The sequence below is a fragment of the Rattus norvegicus genome, chromosome 12 (assembly GCF_021556685.1).
Source record: "Rattus norvegicus strain SHRSP/BbbUtx chromosome 12, alternate assembly SHRSP_T2T, whole genome shotgun sequence".
NCBI classification, from domain to species: Eukaryota; Metazoa; Chordata; class Mammalia; order Rodentia; family Muridae; genus Rattus; species Rattus norvegicus.
In genome coordinates, this window is record NC_141545.1 from 7,930,299 (window position 1) to 7,950,152 (window position 19,854).

A 19,854-nucleotide genomic window follows, 5' to 3' on the forward strand; every position below is an offset into this window, starting at 1 on the left:
TCCTTCCACCGTGTCTTTTTATGCGCCTCGCCACTCCATATTCCAAATGGATCTTCCTACCTCAAATAACCCAATTAGGAAAATCCCTCACAGCCGTGTGCCCAGCTGCGTGGGTTTGAAATAATTCCAAATGTGGTCAAGTCGACAGTCAAGCTTAGCCACCTCCAGGGCATAGCCTGATCTCAACAAGTATACACATCGTCAAAAACCGTATCTAGGTGTGGTGGCCTAAGGCTCTCATTCCGGGCTGAGGCAGAAAGTGTGTAAACGGGGAATCGGTCTGAACTATAAAATCAGTTCCAGGCGGGTTGGGGATTTAGCTCAGTGGTAGAGCGCTTGCCTAGCAAGCGCAAGGCCCTGGGTTCAGTCCCCAGCTCCGAAAAAAAGAAAAAAAAAAAAAAAAAGATCAGTTCCAGGCCAATCTGAATATCTTGGAGAGACCCTGTCCTAAAACAGCAAGGATTATAGCAATAAAAGTTGGATGGGGGTGCAGAGGTGGCCCAGTGGATCAAGTGCTAGCTTCATGAGTTTAAGGACCCGAGTTCAAATCCCAGGGATCCACGTAGAAATATCTGGACATAGTCGTGCACACTCGCACACTTGGATAATCCCAGTGCCGGGGCCTTGGAGAGAGGCAGATGCTGGGGCTTGCTGTCTGGCTAGCCCAGCCTACTTGTTGAATTTGAGGCTCCGATGACACCGAGGTTCCTCCGAGCTCCACTAATGCGCACACACCTGCTTGGACATCGATATTTACAATGCATGATGCCTTTTAACAACCAGCTTTCAACTGTCCAGGATATTCATCACATTTCATTTATTTAGTGATGTTCATGTGTGGGGATATGCCTTCCACAGTACATCTGTAGAGGTCGGAGGACAACTTGCAGGAGTGAGTTCTCTCCTACCGTGTGGGATCAGGAGTCAAACAGAGGCCATCGGGCTCAACAGCAAACACCTTCATCCATTTAGCTATAACACAGGCCCAACATTCCAGAAGGTGAACGCTCCACTACTGTGAGCCAACACAAGCCAGAGAAGTTCGTGGGGGACTGGTCAGTCTGAGAGGCTGGATGTGGTTGATTTGAGTGTGTGCGAGATTCTCTTGTGTCTCCAGAGGTGTCTCAGAGGTCTCTGTCTCCTCTGGGGTGGTTTGAATAAGAAACAACCCCCACAGGCTTATGTATTTGAACATTTGGTCCCTAGTTGGTGGTACTGTGTGGGGAGGTTATGGAACCTGTGGGATGCAGTGTTGCTGGAGAAAGACCTTCACTAGGAACGGGTCTTGAGAATACGTAGTTTCACCGCACTTCCGCTTTGCTCTCTGCTTCTTGCTGGTGAAGGAAGACGTCATCTCTCAGCTTCCAGCCCCTGCTTCCTTGCCTTCCCTGGCATGAAAGAACATCTAGCCCTCTGGAACTGTAAGCCAGAACAAACTTTCTTCTGTTGCTCTCGCTAATGGTGCATCCTGCAGCATTACCGCACTGTCTCTAGCCTTGCACTCTGTGTGTGTACGTTCACCTGTGCGTGTGCACACAGCTCCACATATGTGTGCAGAGCCCAGAGTTTAATGTGTGTCTACTCAGGGCTTTCTGCATGTATAGACACTACTATTTACACATAGCATGTGTATGACCATGCACAGCTCCACATGTCTGTGCAAAGCCCAGTGTGTCCACCTGGGTTCTCTGCATGTGTGGACACTGCTGTCTGTACATAACTGTTTCCCAGGGCGTCACATTTGAGAGCTCACAAGAGTTACGTGCTAAGAGACTACTCAGCCCCAGTTTCGAGCCAAGTGTGAACCCTTCTTCTCACCTTTTCAGTCACTGGTATACTGATCCTAGCAGGAGTAAAAATAGTCTATATTTGTTTTTCTTATTAAGTGTGTGTGCATGCATATGTGTGCCTATGTGTGCAGATGCCTGTATGTGTGTTTGTCTGTGTGTGGATATGTGCCTGTTTTGGGTTTGGGTGCCTATAGAGGTCAGAAGGGCACAGGAACCCCTATAGCAGAAGTCACACCAGTCATGAGCCACCCAATGTAGGTGCTGGGAACTGAACTCAGGTCCTCTAGAAGAGTAGCAAGCACTCCTAACCACTGGGCCATCTCTCCAGCCCTGTGCATACCTCTTGCCTTCTATTTAAACCTAAATCTAATATCAGGTCCCTAAGGGTGGACTTGGAGGGGAGAGGTAGGAGGAGCAGGGGGCCTTTTGTTCCTCTTCCTTTCGGCAACACCGAATAAATGTGCCTTCTCTACTTCTCACCGTTTTCAGTTTACCCTGGGTGGCCTGGAACTCCCTCTGAAGGCTGGGCTGGTCTCAGATTCAGAGGTGCGCCTGCCTCTGCCTGCCGAGGGCTGGGATTAAAGGAGTGTCCCACCACACCCAGCTCCACTTACTTTTCGAGACTAGGTCTCTCACTGAAGCTGGAACACTGGGGTAGGTTGGGTGGCCTGCCCTCCCCTGGCATCCTCCTGTCTGCCAGCCCAATACTGCAGTTATTACAGGTGGTCTTACCACACCCTGACTTTCTTTAGTCAGTGGGGTGGGGACCTAAAATCAGGCCCACTTGCTTGTGTGGCAAGCACCTAACCCTGACTGACTTTCCGAGGATGTGTCGCTCAATCTGGTTTGTTAGAGGACTGCCAGGACTGGGACTCTAACCTTAACGGCTCTGGTGACAGTACACCAGTCGACAAACTGGCAGTATTTACAGCAGGAGACCAGACAGATATCAAACAGAAGAATAGCTGTTAGACATTTACAAGCACAGCATTCACTTCCACGTGTTTCCACGGGTCCACACGCCCACATATGTTTCTGTCCCCACATGTGTTCCACCGTGTGCCTTTCTAGAGACATGTGACTTGAGTGTCTCCTGTGTCTACTTGTGCACCCGTGCGTTAGGGTGAGGCCCTCACACTCTGTTCCTCTTCAACAGTTGGCTCCACAGGAAGCTATTGGGTGGGGGCTCGGTGTCACCGCTGAGCCTCCCCTCCCGACTCTCCGCTTTACTTCCCCATGATACCTACAGCAGGTACAGGCTGAGGGTGGACTCCCAGATTCTCACACCCCACCTCCGACTGTTCTCTACTCTCCTCGCTGATCCCTGATGCTGCTGCCTGCTGCCTGCCATTGACGAAGAAGAAAAATAAAAGCCGGTAGATGAGAAAGAGGAAATTGGGCAGAGTTTAGCCACTCTGTGGTTAGCCTGGCCCATGTGTCCCTTGAAACCCTGGCTGTGTGACATGGGGGGAACTTCAAGAGCTGTTAACAAAGCCAGTCACCTACTTGAGCAAGAATCGAGCTCCAGTGGGTGAGTAACCATCTTGAGGAGTGGTGGGTGAGAGTCTGTAAGGCAGGAGATTGACTCTAATAGCCATGACATAACCAGAAGAGAGCTGGGCAGCCATTTGCTCCGCAGAGATCAGTGATCCTAAAATGACCCTGGAGGGTGCTGGGATTATGGCTCCGTTGGTAGGGAGCTTGCTTAGCACGGGCAAAGTCCTGGGTTTCATCCCAGCACCGCATAAATCAAAGCTGGGTGTCGCATGCCTGTCAAGCATCCCTTGGGAGGTAGAGGCAGAAAGATTAGGAGTTTGTGGTTATCCTCAGCTACATAGGGAGTTCAGAGGCTGCCTGGTCTACGGGAGACCCATGCCGGAGTCTAAAGGAACCCTTTGTAAGCAAAGACTGTGTGGGGACAGAGGAAGCCGGGGATGAGGGAGGAAGTTTAAGCTCCTCTTCAGCAGGTGTCCGTGTTTTGTCTTGTTCTGTTTTGTTTTGCTTTTGAATCTGGGTCTCACCACGTGGTCCAGGCTGGCCTCCAACTCCCAGTGTCCCTACCTGTGCCTCCCCAGTTCTTATTTTTTATTTTTAAAATGCACGTGTAGCACCACACCATGGCTTGTCCTCTTCACCTTTCAAGGCATTGGTTCTGGGGTTTCCAGGTCTTCCAAATGGGGACCCCCCTCGGGCTGTGGGCCCTTAACCTTGAGGAGTCACTGGTGGCTCCCTTTGTGGGCCAGTTTGAGGAACCTCTCACAACAACAAGTGAGGTGGGAGGCAGGCTGCGGTTTTTACCAGGCACACCCAAGATGACAGTTTCCTGACTCCGTGCACCCCCCGGAGCCATGTAAAGTGGGTTTAGAACTGACCACCCCAATGGAGGTGGTGAGTTAGGTAGGAGACAGGCTTTGAATGTGGCCCCCATGGGGATGACACTCTGAGTCACCCTGATTTCTGAGCAAAAATCCAAGTCGTACCCACCTTTGAGCACCCTCCTTGTGACCGTATGAGACAGTGTTTTCATGGGTCTTGAAGAGCCAGCAAAATTTTGACTTTGGGACCTAGGGAGATAGCACAGCCTAAGAACCTGGGTTCAGCTCCCCTGAACTCATAAAAAACAAAGCTTTGAGCATGGCGGTGCTGGCCTGATACCTCAGCCTTGTGGAGGCAGAGACAGGATCGCTGAACCACTCTACCCACTAGTTTAGCTGAGTTAGTGAGCATTAGGGAAAATCAGGGAAAGCCTGTCTCAAAAATAAAAATAAAAAATAAGGCAGGGCCAGTGAGACAGCTCAGCAGGTAAAGGCTAAGCCTGGTGACCGGAGTTCTAGCCCCAGGGCTATCATGTTGGGAGGAGAGAACTGACCCCTGAAAGCTGTCATCTGACCTCTGCACACACTCTGTGGATTTCGCGCACACATGCAAATTAATAATTAGCTAATAATTAATTATGTTTACAAAAACTGTGGAGAGCAATTGTGGGAGACATCCCATGTCAACTCCCTGCCCCACACGCATACACACTCGTACACATGCCAGCATGCACTCATGCATAGATCACACATGCATGGTCGACTGCAAGCTCCTTGGTGTATCTGGGCTGCACTATTTCTGGATCCCAGGTCTCCCCAACTCCTAACACGGAGCTAGGCGTGTGCTTGTGCTCAATCCTGTGGTTAGTGCTGGGGCATCATTTTGAATAGGTACGTGTTCGAATCCTAGCACCCCCACCTCTGTATAACTACAGGACCTTGTACAACCTCTCTGGGCTTCTATTCGAGCACCCGTGTGAGAGAAAAGTCCTAAGGTCACACACAAGAGATCGTTGACCTTGGTGCCTGGCAGGTTATAGTAGCTCAGAAAACATAACTAACCCCGCCTTTTCCTTTGCCCTGTGTTCTTGTGGTGAAGCCTTGCTTCCTGGGCTGTCCCCACTCATAAAATATGTATATGTCACAGACTTCCTGCGTTTTACCTCAAAAGAAAGCCTAGTGGAGTTGGAGGGGTAGTTTGGAGTTGGAGGGGTACTTGCTGTCCTTGTGGAGAACCGAGGTTCAGTTTCAAGCACCCACATGGGGTGGCTCACAACCACCTGTAACTCCAGCTCCAGGGAGCCCCGCACCCTTGTCTGATGTAGGAAAAACACATACATAAAATATAAAAGAAATAAATCCTTTTTCTTAAAAGGCTCATAATGTACCCATTTCTCAGCTAGTTCCACTGCGGTTGTCTGTTTCCTTTATCCACCTAAGTCAACCTAAGTCTAAAAATCCTACATAGCGCAAAGTATCCTGAAAGAATTGATATCATTTTTAATGACTGCCTTTATTGCCTTTTATGTTGATTTATTTTATTTTATTCATTTGTTTGTTTTAAAATTTGTTCTACTACATTTCTTTTTTTTTTTTGTTATCTTTATTTTTTTTTCTTTTCTTTTCTTTTTTTTTTTCAGGGGCTGGGGACTGAACCCAGGGCCTTGCGCTTACTAGGCAAGCGCTCTGCCACTGAGCCAAATCCCCAGCCCCGAGTATTTCTTATTTACATTTCAATTGTTATTCCCCTTCCCGGTTTCCGGGCCAACATCCCCCTAACCCCTCCCCCTCTCCTTCTATATGGGTGTCCCCTCCCCATCCTCCCCCCATTACCGCCCTTCCCCCAACAATCACGTTCACTGGGGGTTCAGTCTTGGCAGGACCCAGGGCTTCCCCTTCCACTGGTGCTCTTACTAGGCTATTCATTGCTACCTATGAGGTTGGAGCCCAGGGTCAGTCCATGTATAGTCTTTGGGTAGTGGCTTAGTCCCTGGAAGCTCTGGTTGGTTGGTGTTGTTGTTCATATGGGGTCTCGAGCCCCTTCAAGCTCTTCTAGTCCTTTCTCTGATTCCTTCAATGGGGATCCCTTTCTCAGTTCAGTGGTTTAATGATGGCATTCTCTATTTCATTTCTTTATGCATATGTGTGGTGTGCACATTCGTGCATGTGTGTAGAGGACTGAGAGCAACTTGTAGAAGTCAGTTCTTTCCTTCCCACCACATGGGTCCTAAGTATCGAACTCAGATTGTCAGACGTGACAGCACCTTCTGCCAACTGAGCCAACTTGCCAGCTCCGTGTGGTTGATTCTCAGGATTTCTTTTTGTGTGAGGGGTGGGAGCACATGAGTACAAGTACCTAAGAGGGCCAGAGAGGGAGTTGGATTCTCTGGAGCTGGATTTACTGTTACCTACAAGCTACCTGGTAATAATGCTGGGAACCAAACTCAGATCTTCTGGGAGACGCACATGTGCACACACACATGCACACATGAACACATATACACACATGTACATACCCACATACACAGACATGCATACATACATGCACACGCATGCACATGCACACATGCACACAAATGCACACACACATAGACACATACATACATGCATGCACACATACACATATGCACACACATGCACACAAATGCACACAAATGTAACATACATGCATGCATGCACACACATGCACATGTACACATACATGCATGCACACATACACACATGCACATACATGCACACACACATGCACACGTGGAAGCCAGGAACGACTTTTAGGATTCAGTTCTTTCCTTCCGCCATGTAGGTTCCAGGGGTCCTCAGGCTTGGAGGCTAGAGCCATCTCACTAGCCCTTGTTTTGTCTTTTGGGAGTCATTTCACGTACCCATGCTGGCCTGGGACTCAGGAGTTAACCCAGGCTCTGTCTCCCAAACGCTGAGATTACAGCCACGCAGCACCATGCTCAGACATTAATTACTGATTAATTATTTATTACTGTCTATAGTTGTTAATCTCTGACTATGTCTAACTGAACTTTATCAGAGGTGTGTGGACCTGGGAAAAGGTTTGTACGGACCAGCTATCACCATGGCTTCAAGCAGCCACTTAGGACATTCAAATGCATTCCATGGACCGGAGTGATACTCCCTTGGTAAAGGGAAACACGTGATTGATTGACTCAAGAGTCATCAATAATCCATCAGTGCCAAACTAAGGACAAGCATTAAAACCATTCTGCTTTGGAACGGTTTTACCAAGAGAGAGACTAGATTTGAATTCTTGGCTTCTTTCTCCTTGTCCTCTGCCATCTCCTGACTGTCCGTTGTCTAAGTCTGAATTAGTGCTTGACTGTATGTTGCCCTGTAAGTCTGTCCCCACGTCTGTGTGTCTGTGACTAAGTGCTTTGCTCTGTGTGCATCTATTAAACTGCAAAGAAAGAGCCACAGAGGGACGGAATGGGGTTTTAGTAGGCAGGATGAAGTCACCTGCTCCAGCTGACTCGAGTAACAAACACGACTGGAGACAGACTTATCAGCCTGTGTTGTAACAAGGTTTCTTTCAACCTATTTGCTGTTTGACAAACTACTAAGCTGAGTCATCAAACATGAGATGTTCGGTCACATTCTGGTCCATTGCAGAGAGACTTAGGGTTCTCAGAGGTGCCCTCCTCTTCTTTTTCCTTTTCCTCTCTACTGTTTCTCTTCCTTCCTTTCCTCTTTCTCCCCTCCCCTCTATTCCCTCTTGTTCCCTTTCCAGGGAAAGATAGCAGTCAGCCAAAGCCAAAACTCCTACGACACAGAGAAAGAAGACCAGAAAGAGACCTTGGGGACTATTCTTGTTCTGGAGAGTGAGGGAGGGACTCAGAATCATCTTTGGTTTGGGGCAGAGACGGGATTATAGATAGTGCCAGGTTTACAGTTACTGTGGTGGGAAATCATGTACCTACACCACTATTCTGGAATTTTCTTTGGGTACAGTATTTCCTGAGTTTCATAGACTATTCAATATTTTATTATGAGGGAGGGGACTATGTACGATGAGTTTGCCCTAATGTGAGCTCCGGAGAGTATCCTGAACCAAGTAGGCGGAGCCTGGCGTTTGGGGACATTTGCAATGAAGCTAAACGTGGGGCCTTACCACCAGGGGGCAGCACCTGCATGGACAAGCATAAGTGTGTCATGTACCTGCACATACACGGCTTTCAAAACCACCTATTTTAGTATTAATTATTGTTTTTTTAATAGCATACAAAGAAATGGTGTGCATTGTAAACTTTCCCGACACGCCATATTTTGCTTATTTAGATGTCCATGCCCTCTCAATCTATCCTCATCTCTTGCTTGACCCCTCCGTTCCCTCAAATAGTTTCCATTTCTGTCTTTTTATTTTATATATATGCAGACATATTCAAATATATCATTACTTTCTCTTGACTTCCTCCTTTCCCTTGCTGCGACTTCTTTCTCCCCCATACTATCCTCTCTCCTCCCCCTCTCTCCAATCCCCCCCTCTCCCTGACAGTTTTATGTAGCCCAGAATGGCCTCAAAACTTTATATAGCCTCTCTTTGTATTTTCACACACACACACACACACGTATGTATGTATCTGCTACTGCTGTACTTCATTCACTCGGTGATCTTCCACTCCATCCACTGTTCTATGGATGGCATAATTTCATTCTTCACAGCTAAATGACGTTTTCAGTCCACTTTAGCCTTGAACCTTTGATGTTCCTCACTCCACCTCCTGAATGCGGAGAGCCGCGCTGTCTACAGCCACTCCTGGCTCCACCTTGATGCTCAGGTGTGGGTCCACCTACACAAGTTGAAACTTGACCCTTAGGCTAGGCATGGAGGCTCACACCTGTCATCCCACTCATGCGGAGACAGAGGCAGGAGTGAAGAGGACGAGGAATTCAAGGTCAGCCTCTGCTGCTGTATAACGGTGTTGACCAGCCCGGAGAACTTGAGATCTTGTCTCAAAAAAAGTCAGTTGGTAGGAGTCTTGCCTAGCATGGAGGAAGCCCCGGGTTCTGTCCTCAGCACCATGTATGCTGGGTACGGTGGTGCACAAGTGCCCTTCTCAGAACCCAAGAGGTTAAAGGAGGAAGGTCAGGAGTTAGGGGTCATCCTCATCCACACAGTAAATTCCAGGTCAACCTTGGTTACTCAAGATCCTTTCTAAGAGAAAGTCTACATTCTCCCTCATGTGTCGATCCTATCCGATAATGCACATGGTGAATATGTAAGCAGCTGTAAGCGAGGTGCATTATAGCACTGATGGAGCAAGGGTGAGCTTATGTAATGAGGAAGGGCTTGAGTCAGGAGAAAGGATAAAGCTAGTGGTCTCTCCTCGTTTCAACCCCGCCATGTTTTTGCTGTTTCGGGTGTGGTAGATAAGTTCATGGAGACGTAACTGGTAGAGAAAGCGAATCCTCATAGCTTCAGGGTGGCTACTCCAACAGCACAGAATTCACGGAGAGGCACCAAGTGTGGCACAGGGTGGGTGTGGGTGTGGGTGGCTTCCTTAAACCAGTTGTGTGATCTTTTCATCTGTGAGTTAGTCAGAACAAAGTGTTTGCGGTTTTTTTTTGTTTTTGTTTTTTGGTTTTTTTTTTGGTTCCAAAAAATGACATTAAAAAAAAAAACAAGAGCTAGAGAGATGATTTAGCAGGTAATGCGCTGGCTTTGCAAGTTTGAGGACCTAAGTTTGGATCCTGGGACCCAAGCAGAAACAGCTGAGCATTGTGGTATTTATAATTCCAGCTCTGGACAGTCAGAGACAGGCGGACAGACCACTAGGGCACACTTGTCAGCCAGCATGGCCTAATGGGCCAGTGAAAGTTACTGTCGCAAAAGCTATATGAACACTGAGCCTTAGGAATGGCTCTAAGATTGATTCTGACCTTCAAATGCACATTCAGGCACACATGTACACCACATACGAGACTCACACAATCATAAAACTGTGTGTGTGTGAGTGTGTGTGGTGTGCGTGAGTATGTGTGTATGTATGTGTGAGAGTGTATGAGTGTGTGTGAGTTTGTGTGTGCATGTGAGTATATGTGCGAGTGTGTGAGCGTGTGTGAGTGTGTGTGTGTGGTATGTGTGAGCATGTGTGTATGTGAGTGTGTATGTGAGTGTGTGCGAGTGTGTATGTATGTGAGTGTGTGTGAATGAGTATGTATGTGAGTGTGTGTGTATGTGAGTGTATTGTGCATTTGAGTGTGTGTGCTAGTGTGTGAGTGTGTGAGTGTGTGTGGTGTGTGTGTGAGTGAGCATGTGTGTATGTGAGTGTGTGTATGTGAGTGTGTGAGTGTGTGTGAGTGTGTATATGAGTGTGTATGTGAGTGTGAGTGTGTGTATGTGAGTGTGTGTGTGCGAGTGTGTGAGTGAGTGTATGTGTTATGTGAGTGTGTGGGTATGAGTATGTGTGTATGTGAGTGTGTGTGTGAGTGTGTGTGTGTGTGTATTCTGTGTAATAGAGAACATTCACATTTTCTATGTGAATACCCTGTCAAACACACAATGAATTGCACATGAGCACAGAGACACAGACTGACAGACATGGCCAAGCTCCCCTCAGACGAAGGGTGGGCTTATCTTCTCTCAGGAATGTCTTGTTGGTCCAGAGTGAGTGGCCTCCTGGGTCTGGGCTGAAGGAGACCTAGAGGTGCTGAATCCTGCCTTGCCTGTAGCCCTAGAATCTGCCCCTCTCCACTGTTGCAATGTCTAGCCCTCCTCCTCCAACCAGGGCTCCCATAAGCTGATGTCTCCGGCAGGCCTTGGAGGCAGTCTCCGCCCCCCCTTGCTGGCAGCCCGGTTCTGGCAGGGATCCCCAGTCAAGCTTCTGCTCCCTCGGGGCTGAGCTGGACACCCTACTCACATGCATGAGGTACCCATGGCTGACTCGGTGCTCAACCACTCCTGGCCGGCTCTCTCCAAGCTGTGGCTGAAGAGATGGGCATTTAAGCGAGGTAAGGAGGCAAGTAGTGGACCGCCACCCAGGCAGAAACCCCACAACCACTGGCTTATCGTCCCACGGGAGGTTTCTTTCTTCTTCTTCTTCTTCTTCTTAGCTGGTTGACAGGCTTTGCCCAAGTCAACCTCAGAGACCATGACCGCCAAGTTTTCCCAGAGCACGAAGGCCCTTCATGAACATTGGGGTTCCCTCTTTTCTCAGAGAAAACAGTTCCCCAATGCTCTGTGAGAAATTTACAGCAGGAAAATCCACCATATCGCCAGCTGATGAGCTCTCTTGGGGGAGCTTGGTAACTTAACATGGGTCCCTAGCATCGTCGGCTCCTGGAACCGCTACAGGACAAGTAAATCAGCAAGGCAGCTGATTCAAATGGGGAGGTTTGAGGAGGGTGAGGGATGTAGTCAATAGGGTGCTTGCCTAGGTTTCCTGAGGTCCCACCCTGGTTTGCTCTTGCTTGGCTGACATGCTAGCACTTAGGAGGTGGAGGCAGGAGGATCAAAAGTTTAAAGCCATCCGCTACATAGTTGAATTCAAGGTCAGCGGGGACTCCATGAGACTGCGTCTCAAAAAAGAAAGAGGAAAGGAGATTTTAAATTCTGAAGCATACACCTCCCTCAAGTGTGCACACTTATGCAAACACACAGTCATATACACACAGAGAGAGAGACACACACATACACACACTGATATACACACAGACACACACAAACACACACACAGAGACACACACACAGAGATATACACAGAGATACACAGAGATACACACACACACAAGCACACACAGACACACACAGACACACACAAACTGGCACACAGACACACACAGACAAAGGCACACACACACACACACACACACACACAGGTTCATGTTTTTTCTAGGGTAACCAGGACCTTGGTTTAACAGCGGAGGGATTAGGTTCTTGTAGTACATTCCCTGTGGTTTGCATGAGCACTCCTTAGGAAGAGACCATCCTCATTCTCTGCTTCTTCCTTCCCTCCTTCCTCTTGTCCTTTGAGACAGCATCTCACAAACTCCAGGCTGACCTCAAATTCACTATGTCGTCAAGGATGAGCTTGAATTCCTGATCCTCCTGCTTTGAACTGACCATGGCACCCTTGGTTTTCTGGCCCTCCAGGCCTCCGTCTTCCCCTCACTGCTCCCCTGGTCAGACCTCCACCTATCCTAGCCACCCGCAGGTGTCATATGTTCCCTTGTTCGGAGTGTCATGTGCTTCCGTGGTGAAGGGACCGGGGTACACGAGAGTATGCCAGGTCATCTGATTCACACATTCTCTTGGTACCAGAGGACCCAGAGTCTGTGGCCTGGCAACTGGGGTGCAATTAAAGAAGAGTCATCAAGAGGGAGTCACTGCCCCTTATTGACCTTCCCTGGAGCTGGGCTCAGAGAAGTTCGGCAACTTGCTCACACAGCCAGCACATACCGAAGGAGCTGGAATTTGAAACCAATTCAGTTCTGGGGTTGCCTTTGTGATGGGTTCTGCTCATTAAGCAGAGCTGCCCGTGTGGGCAGTCCCAGAGCCAGAGAAGTGTACTAAATCCAACCGGAGTGGCAACCTGGGAAAATGAGTACACAGGGCACTGATCACTAAGGTGTCCTCCTGCAGCCTGGGTCTTGGGTCCTGGCCAGCCAGCTCGCCTTGTTTTTGGGTTCAGACAGGTTGAGAGTATGATTTGTAGGCCAGCAGGCAGGTGGGGGAGTGAACTGGAAGCTCTGACAGTGACTGCTACACCCTTTTATGGCTGAGGCCACAGGGGCTGGTGGGGGAGGATGCTGCTGCCCTTGGCCTGAACCTAGGCTGACAGACTGCTCATTAGAGAAAAGCCGAGGGTCCCAGTCCCTTAACCTGCTCAGGCCTCCCCTCCTCTAGCTTTCTTAGGTGACTCCTGTACCCCGTTTCTCTGGTCTTTAGTACTAAAGTGCTGGGGGTATAGACAACATGTGAGTTTGTGTGTGTGTGTGTGTGTGTGTGTGTGTGTGAGAGAGAGAGAGAGAGAGAGAGAGAGAGAGAGAGAAGGGGAGGGAGAGGGAGAAGGGGAGGGGGAGGGAAGGAAGAGAAGATGGGGAGGGGGAGAAAAATGTGCATGGGCCTCTGCTCACCTGTCTCTACTCTCAGATCAATGGGATTGCACGCATCCATGACTTTCTGTGACTTTTACACAGATACTGGGCACTTAGGTCCTCATATTTAGGAAGCAAATGCTTTTCCCTCAGCACCAAGAAGGGCTTTTTCATGCCTCTTTAAAACCCTGTAACTGACTATCTGGATCCCTCATAGGACCCACCAGGGAACTAATGAGGCTAGACCACAGAGGCAGACAAAATGTGAGAGATGAGTAAGACCTGCTATGTCCCTGTGCCCCAGGGTACAGGGGCTCTCTGCTCTCTTCCCTCAGCTACTACAGCATCCCCTTCTGCTCATAGTTTTTAAGTTATTTTGCAGTCAGTGAAAATACAGTGTTCTTTTTTAAAAAAAGATTTATCTATTTTATGTGTATGAGTACACTGTAGCTGTCTTCAGACACAACAGAGGAGGGCATCAGATGGTTATGAGCCACCATGTGGTTACTGGGAATTGAACTCAAGACCTCTAGAAGAGCCATCTCTCCAGCCCGAAAAATGCAGTGTTCTATATCTGCCTTCTGTCCCTTTCTGTCTGACCTCTGAGCTTCAGTCCTGCCCACTTGCATCTGTAAGACTCCCAGCCCTGGAGATGACCGTCTCCTGAATGTGTGTCCGTGTATCCCTCCATCTAGCAAATCCACCCCCCCACACCCCCAACTGTCCACCCATCTGAGTGTTCTTTCTTGCAGCCCGCCACCCAACCAGCCAGCCTGGGATCTAGCCAGTAAACTAGCTAACTGTCCTATCTGTCTTTCTACCTTTCCTTCAATTCATCCCTCCAGTCATCCTTACATCCAGTCTTTCTTTCTTCCATACAACCTGCCATCTAACTATCTAATCATCCAATAGACAGTTAACTATCTGCCATCCACTCATCTACTCATGTAACCATACATCTTCTATCTGACCGGTCACCCAGCCAAACCTACAGTCTAGCCAGCCCCAAATCCACCCACATCCTACCCAACTGCCCATCCACTCTCCTAATTGTCTATCTACCCAACCCTCTATTCCTTCACCTATCAACTATCCCTTTATCCATACATTTAACCGATGTTTCATCCATAAGCCATTTATCCATCAACCTGTCAAACCAACCATCCTGCCATCTACCATCTGTTCATTCATTCACATATCCTTCCATTCATTTATCTGCCTGTCTTTCCATTCATCAAGGTTTTAATCACAGTCTTCTCCCAACCCAGCAGAGCACAGGTTACCCTGCTAATTCTCTCTCTCTCTCTCTCTCTCTCTCTCTCTCTCTCTCTCTCTCTCTCTCTCTGTGTCTGTCTGTCTGTCTGTCTGTCTCTGTTTCTCTATATATAATATATTATATATACATATATATAATCATTTGTGTGTTATGTATCATGTTTCTGTGGGTGTGGAGGCTAGAGGTTGGCGTCAGACATCTTTCTTGATCTCTTTCTCTACTTTTTTGAAAAAAGGTTTTATGTGTAGCTCTGACTGTCCTAGAGCTTGCCCTGTAGACCAGGCTGGCCTCAGACTCACAGCGATCCACCTACCTCTGTCTTCCAAGTGCTCTCGCCACTGCCCACCTTTAAAAAGAAAGATTTCATTTTGATACATAGGGGTATTTGCCCATCTGTGTGTCTGTGTACCATGTGTTTGCAGTTCCCACACAAGCCCTAAGGACTGGAATTACAAACAGTTGTCAGCTGTTGAATGGGCTCTGGGAATTGAACCTAAGTCTTCTAGAAGAACAGCCAATGTTCTTAACTACTGCTCCATCTCTCTGCCTTAATTTTTTTTTCTTTTCTTTTTTTCAGAGCTGGGGACCGAACCCAGGGCCTTGTGCTTGCTAGGCAAGCGCTCTACCACTGAGCTAAATCCCCAACCCCTCTGCCTTAATTTTTGATGCATGGTCTCTTACCCAACCAAGAACTCACTGTTTCTGCTAGTCTGACCAATGAGCTTCGAGAATCCGCCTGTCTCCCCACCCTCCCCCGCCCCCTAGTGCTGGAGTAATAAACTTGTGCCACTGTACCTGGATGTACTGAGAATCCAAACTCAGATCTTTACACTTGCATGTCGGGTGCTGTTCTGACTGAGCCATCCGCCCTCCCTTGAATCCTTATTTGAACTCAGAAATACCTAGATTTAATCCCAATTCTACCTTGGACCAGTTTCCTGTGACCTTGGTGAAGTCATCTGCCTCTCTGATTTCATTTTCCACTCTTTGAAGTGAGGTATCAGAGAAGTGTGGAGGACACAAAAGAATAAAATCTGTACGCTGAGCTCAGCCCTGCTGCCGGCATCAAGGTGGTGATCAGTCCAGCGGGATAAGATCTTTGCCCGTGATGCTAGGATATCCACTCATCCTGACAGCAAGATCACATGGAGTGTATGAGGCCTGAATGAGTCGGTCTATGACACCAGGATTAGTGTCTAACCTGATAACAGTACGAGGCACGTTGTATGACCAAGACTTTGGCTATGTCCATGAGACAAGGATAGAACTCGGTTTTTGTGACAGCAAGACAGCGGCTCAGTATATGATCCCAGGATGGAATACAGCTATATGATGCCAGGATGAGGCTCAGTCTGTGTACTCGGTAATACTGATTATAACATGACATTACTTACCTGTAATCACCTGGGAAATGGGTTTCTGGGCATGCCTATGAGGAAGTTACTATCTTGGTTGGATTAATCAGTGTAGAAAGATCCAGCCTCAAAATGGGTGGCCCCATCACCTGGGCTTGGGGAACTATACTGTCTAGATGTAGAACATAGGCTAAGGGCAAACACCCATTGCTCTCTGCTTCTAGCTTCTGCTGCCGTGACTGAACCTTGAACTGTGAGCTAAAGTGAACCCTTTTTCCCTTAAGTTGCTTTGGTCAGAGTATTTTATCACAGTGATGGGGAAAAAATTAATACGGTCTGTGATACCAGGGTCGGGTCTCAGCTCATGAGAGCAGCATGAGGCACATCTATGACACCAAAGTCATGGCTCAGTGTATGACAGCAGGGTGAGGGACTAGTATTCCAAGACAAGGCTCAGTCTATAACATCAGAATTAGGGCTCCGCCTATGATAGGAGGGTGAGGCATGGTGTATAACACCAAGATTATAGCTCAGACTATGACATTAGGGTGAGAGCTAAGTCTATGACAGTGGAATCGGTGTCCATCCAGACACCATCTCACAAATGAGGACTTGCTGACAGAGCCAGTGTCACCATGAATCTGCTCAGGTTCCTATCAACAAATAGTTTTAAGCAGGAAAGAGCCTCATCTGTGATTGATTAGAAATGTCTGCTACAGGCAAAGGTTAGGGAAGAGGTGGTACATTGGCTTCAAGGTCATTTAAAGATGTTTTTTCCATCTCAGCTCCTCCTCCCCTTCATCCTGCTCACTTGTCTCACTGCTGTGATAAAATACCTGACAAAAGCACCTTCAGAGAGTAAGGGATCGCTTTTCTATGTCTCTCTATCTCTGTCTTTCTTTCTGTCTCTGTCCCCCTTTACCTTGTGCTTGTGGATAACGATGTGAGCTCTCAGCTACTGCCCCAGCACCACTCCAGGCTCCCACCATGATGGTCGAAGACGCTAATCCTCTGGAACTGTAAACCCCAAACAAACACTTCTATTTTATAAAACAAAGTGGGGGAGGAAAGAAAGTAAGGGTTTATTCTGGCTCAGTTTAAGGGTGTCGTCCATCATGGCGGAGAAGGCATCTTGTAGGAGCTTAAGGCCACTGGCTACATTGCAACTACATCAGGAAGCCGGGGCGATGAATGCTGGTGGTTAACTCACTTTCTTGCTTTTGTTAGTTCAGGGCCACAGCTTTGAATGGTGCCAGCCAGAGTGAGCAGGTCTTCCTGTCTCAGTTAACCTAATCGAGATCATCCCTCTAAGGCATGCCTTGAAACTTGTCTTCCAGCTGATTCTAGATCCTATCGAGCTGACCATCAATATGAACCACCACACCATCCTCCAGGGCAAGCAGTGACAGGTACAGTCAAGTCCTAGCTTCCCTGTCCAGGAGGAAGTCCTAACTCATTTGTTCCTCTTTTCTGTTCAGGCTCTGAGCCCAAGCCGTATGCCCAGCCCTTGGACTCTGGAACGGCAGCTTCAACCACCAGGGGTGGCCATGGACCCAGGAAACCTGAGAATCCAGATTTCTTCTCAACCATGGAGGATGAGCAGGCAGGTATTAGGTGGGTGAGACAGGCAGGAGGTGATGGCCGTGCTGGCAGCAATATGCTCCGTTTAGTGCCGTGTTTCACTTGGTGCTCAAGAGACATTATTTCACAGAGCTCACCTGGGCTTGGCTAGGTCCAGGGTCTTCAAATGGCCCTCATGACAATTCTCAGCATTCTTCTTGAGGAAGCCTAGCAATAGAGTAAGGGTGAGATATTTAGGGCCATAATCCTAAGAAGAAAGACACCAAGGAGTGTCACCATGAATACAATTTCATTCCAGCTCTGCAGGGACAGACAGACAAATAGTGACTGTTGAGTCCCCCAGGGAGTTCATTTTAATAGCATTTGTCTGAGATCATATATTAGTCCATTTCCCACGAAAATAACAAAATACCTGAGTCTTGACTCAGGTAGGCTATGAAGGGAAGCTCCTAGATTTTCGAAAAGCACATTTCTTCTGTACCTATGTGTATGTGAGTGCATGCAAGCGGAGGACAACCTCAGCTAGCAGTACTTGGATGTCATCTATGTTGGTTTCTGAGACAGAGCTCTCACTCACTCAGAATTTACCAGCTACTGTAGAATAGAAAAGTTGGCATCGAGTGTTCTGGGCTCTTGGCTGAAGAAACAACAGTTCGGCATGTTTATTATATAGAGTTGAACAGAGACATGGGGTTGTTGCGTTCAGCTGGAAGAGGGGGCAGAGCTAATATACACATACACAGGAGGCAGGGGTTTAGTATACACTAGGATCAGAAAGACAGATTTAGCTAATCTCAGTAGGAGCAGTCCCTGTAGGGAAGCAGACTTCAGGCTGTAAGAATCAAGTGAAGAATATTATGGTGGACATTTTCTGTATGTCCCATTAATACTCCTCCTTGGTCCCCCAAGAAAGGATGTCCAATCTCTCTGGAAGAGCAGGAGTCTTGTCACTGTAACCTTTGTGACTGTAGCTTTTGTGACTGTTGTCTTTCTCGCTGTTGTTTTTGTTACTGTTGCCTTGGTCACTGCTGCCCTTGTCACTGTTGCCTTTGTCACTTGCCTTTCTCACTTGCCTTTCTCACTGTTGTCTTTCTCACTGTTACCTTTGTCACTGTTGCCTTTGTGGCTCTTGTCTTTCTCACTGTTGCCTTTGCCACTGTTGCCTTTGTCGCTGTTGCCTTTGTGGCTCTTGTCTTTCTCACTGTTGCCTTTGCCACTGTTGCCTTTGTCGCTGTTGCCTTTGTTACCATTGCCACTGTGACTGTTGTCTTTCTCACAGTTGCATTTCCCACTGTTGCCTGTCTCACTGTTGCCTTTGTCACTGTTGCCTTTGTCACTGTTGGGTTTTTCACTGTTACCGTTCTCACTATTGCCTTTACCACTGTTGCCTTTGTCACTTCTGGCTTTGTGACTGTTTCCTTTGTCAATGTTGCATTTGTGACTGTTCCCTTTGTCACTGTTGGCTATCTCGCTGTTGGGTTTGTAACTATTGCTTTTGTCACTGTTGACTTTGTGATTATTTCCTTTGTCTCTGTTGCCTCTGTCGGTGTTACCTTTTTCACTGTTGTTTTTCTCACGTTTGTCTTTCTCACTATTACCTTTGTCACTGTTTCCTTTGTCACTGTTGCCTTTGTCACTGTTCCCTTTGTCATTGTTGCCTTTGTTGGTATTGTCTTTGTTATCGTTGCCTCTGTCACCGTTGCCTCTGTCACTGTTGCTTTAGTCACCGTTGTCTTTCTCACTGTTGCCTTTGTCACTGTTGCCTTTGTCACTGTTGCCTTTGTTGCTGTTGCCTTTCTCACTGTTACCTTTGTCACTGTTGCCTTTGTCAGTATTGCCTTTGTCACTGTTGTCTTTTTCACTGTTGCCTTTGTGACTGTGGCCTTTGTCACTGTTGCCTTTGTGATTGTTTCCTTTGTCACTGTTGCCTTTGCCAGTGTTGCCTTCATCACTGTTGTCTTTGTCACTGTTGCCTTTACCATTGTCATCTTTGTCACTGTTGCCTTCATCACTGTTGTCTTTGTCACTGCTGCCTTTACCATTGTCATCTTTGTCACTGTTGCCTTCATCACTGTTGTCTTTGTCACTGCTGCCTTTACCATTGTCATCTTTGTCACTGTTGCTGTTGTCACTGTTCCCTTTATCACTGTTCCCTTTATCACTGTTCCCTTTGTCACTGTTGCCTTTGTTGGTATGGCCTTTGTTATTGTTCCCTCTGTCACCGTTGCCTTTGTCACCATTGCCTTTCTCACTGTTGCCTTTGTCACTGTTGCCTTTGTTGCTGTTGCCTTTCTCACTGTTACCTTTGTCACTGTTGCCTATGTCACTGATGCCTTTGTCAGTATTGCCTTTGTCACTGTTGCCTTTTTCACTGTTGCCTTTGTGACTGTGGCCTTTGTCACTGTTGCCTTTGTGATTGTTTCCTTTGTCACTGTTGCCTTTGCCAGTGTTGCCTTCATCACTGTTGTCTTTGTCAC

General features: G+C 47.7%; 1 protein-coding gene across 5 annotated transcripts in view; it reads left to right on the forward strand.

Moving 5' to 3' along the window:
- The first annotated feature begins 2,916 nt into the window (after window positions 1-2,916).
- The window catches only part of Arhgef18 (Rho/Rac guanine nucleotide exchange factor 18), a 109,379-nt gene continuing 92,441 nt past the window's right edge, over window positions 2,917-19,854 (forward strand). For 2 of the 5 annotated variants that reach the window (XM_087578179.1, XM_087578181.1), the window contains exons 1-2: window positions 2,917-3,321; window positions 17,275-17,403. In XM_087578179.1, the coding sequence (XP_087434305.1) occupies window positions 17,293-17,403 (111 nt within the window). In that variant the 5' untranslated portion in view covers window positions 2,917-3,321; window positions 17,275-17,292. 5 annotated transcript variants of the gene reach the window in all.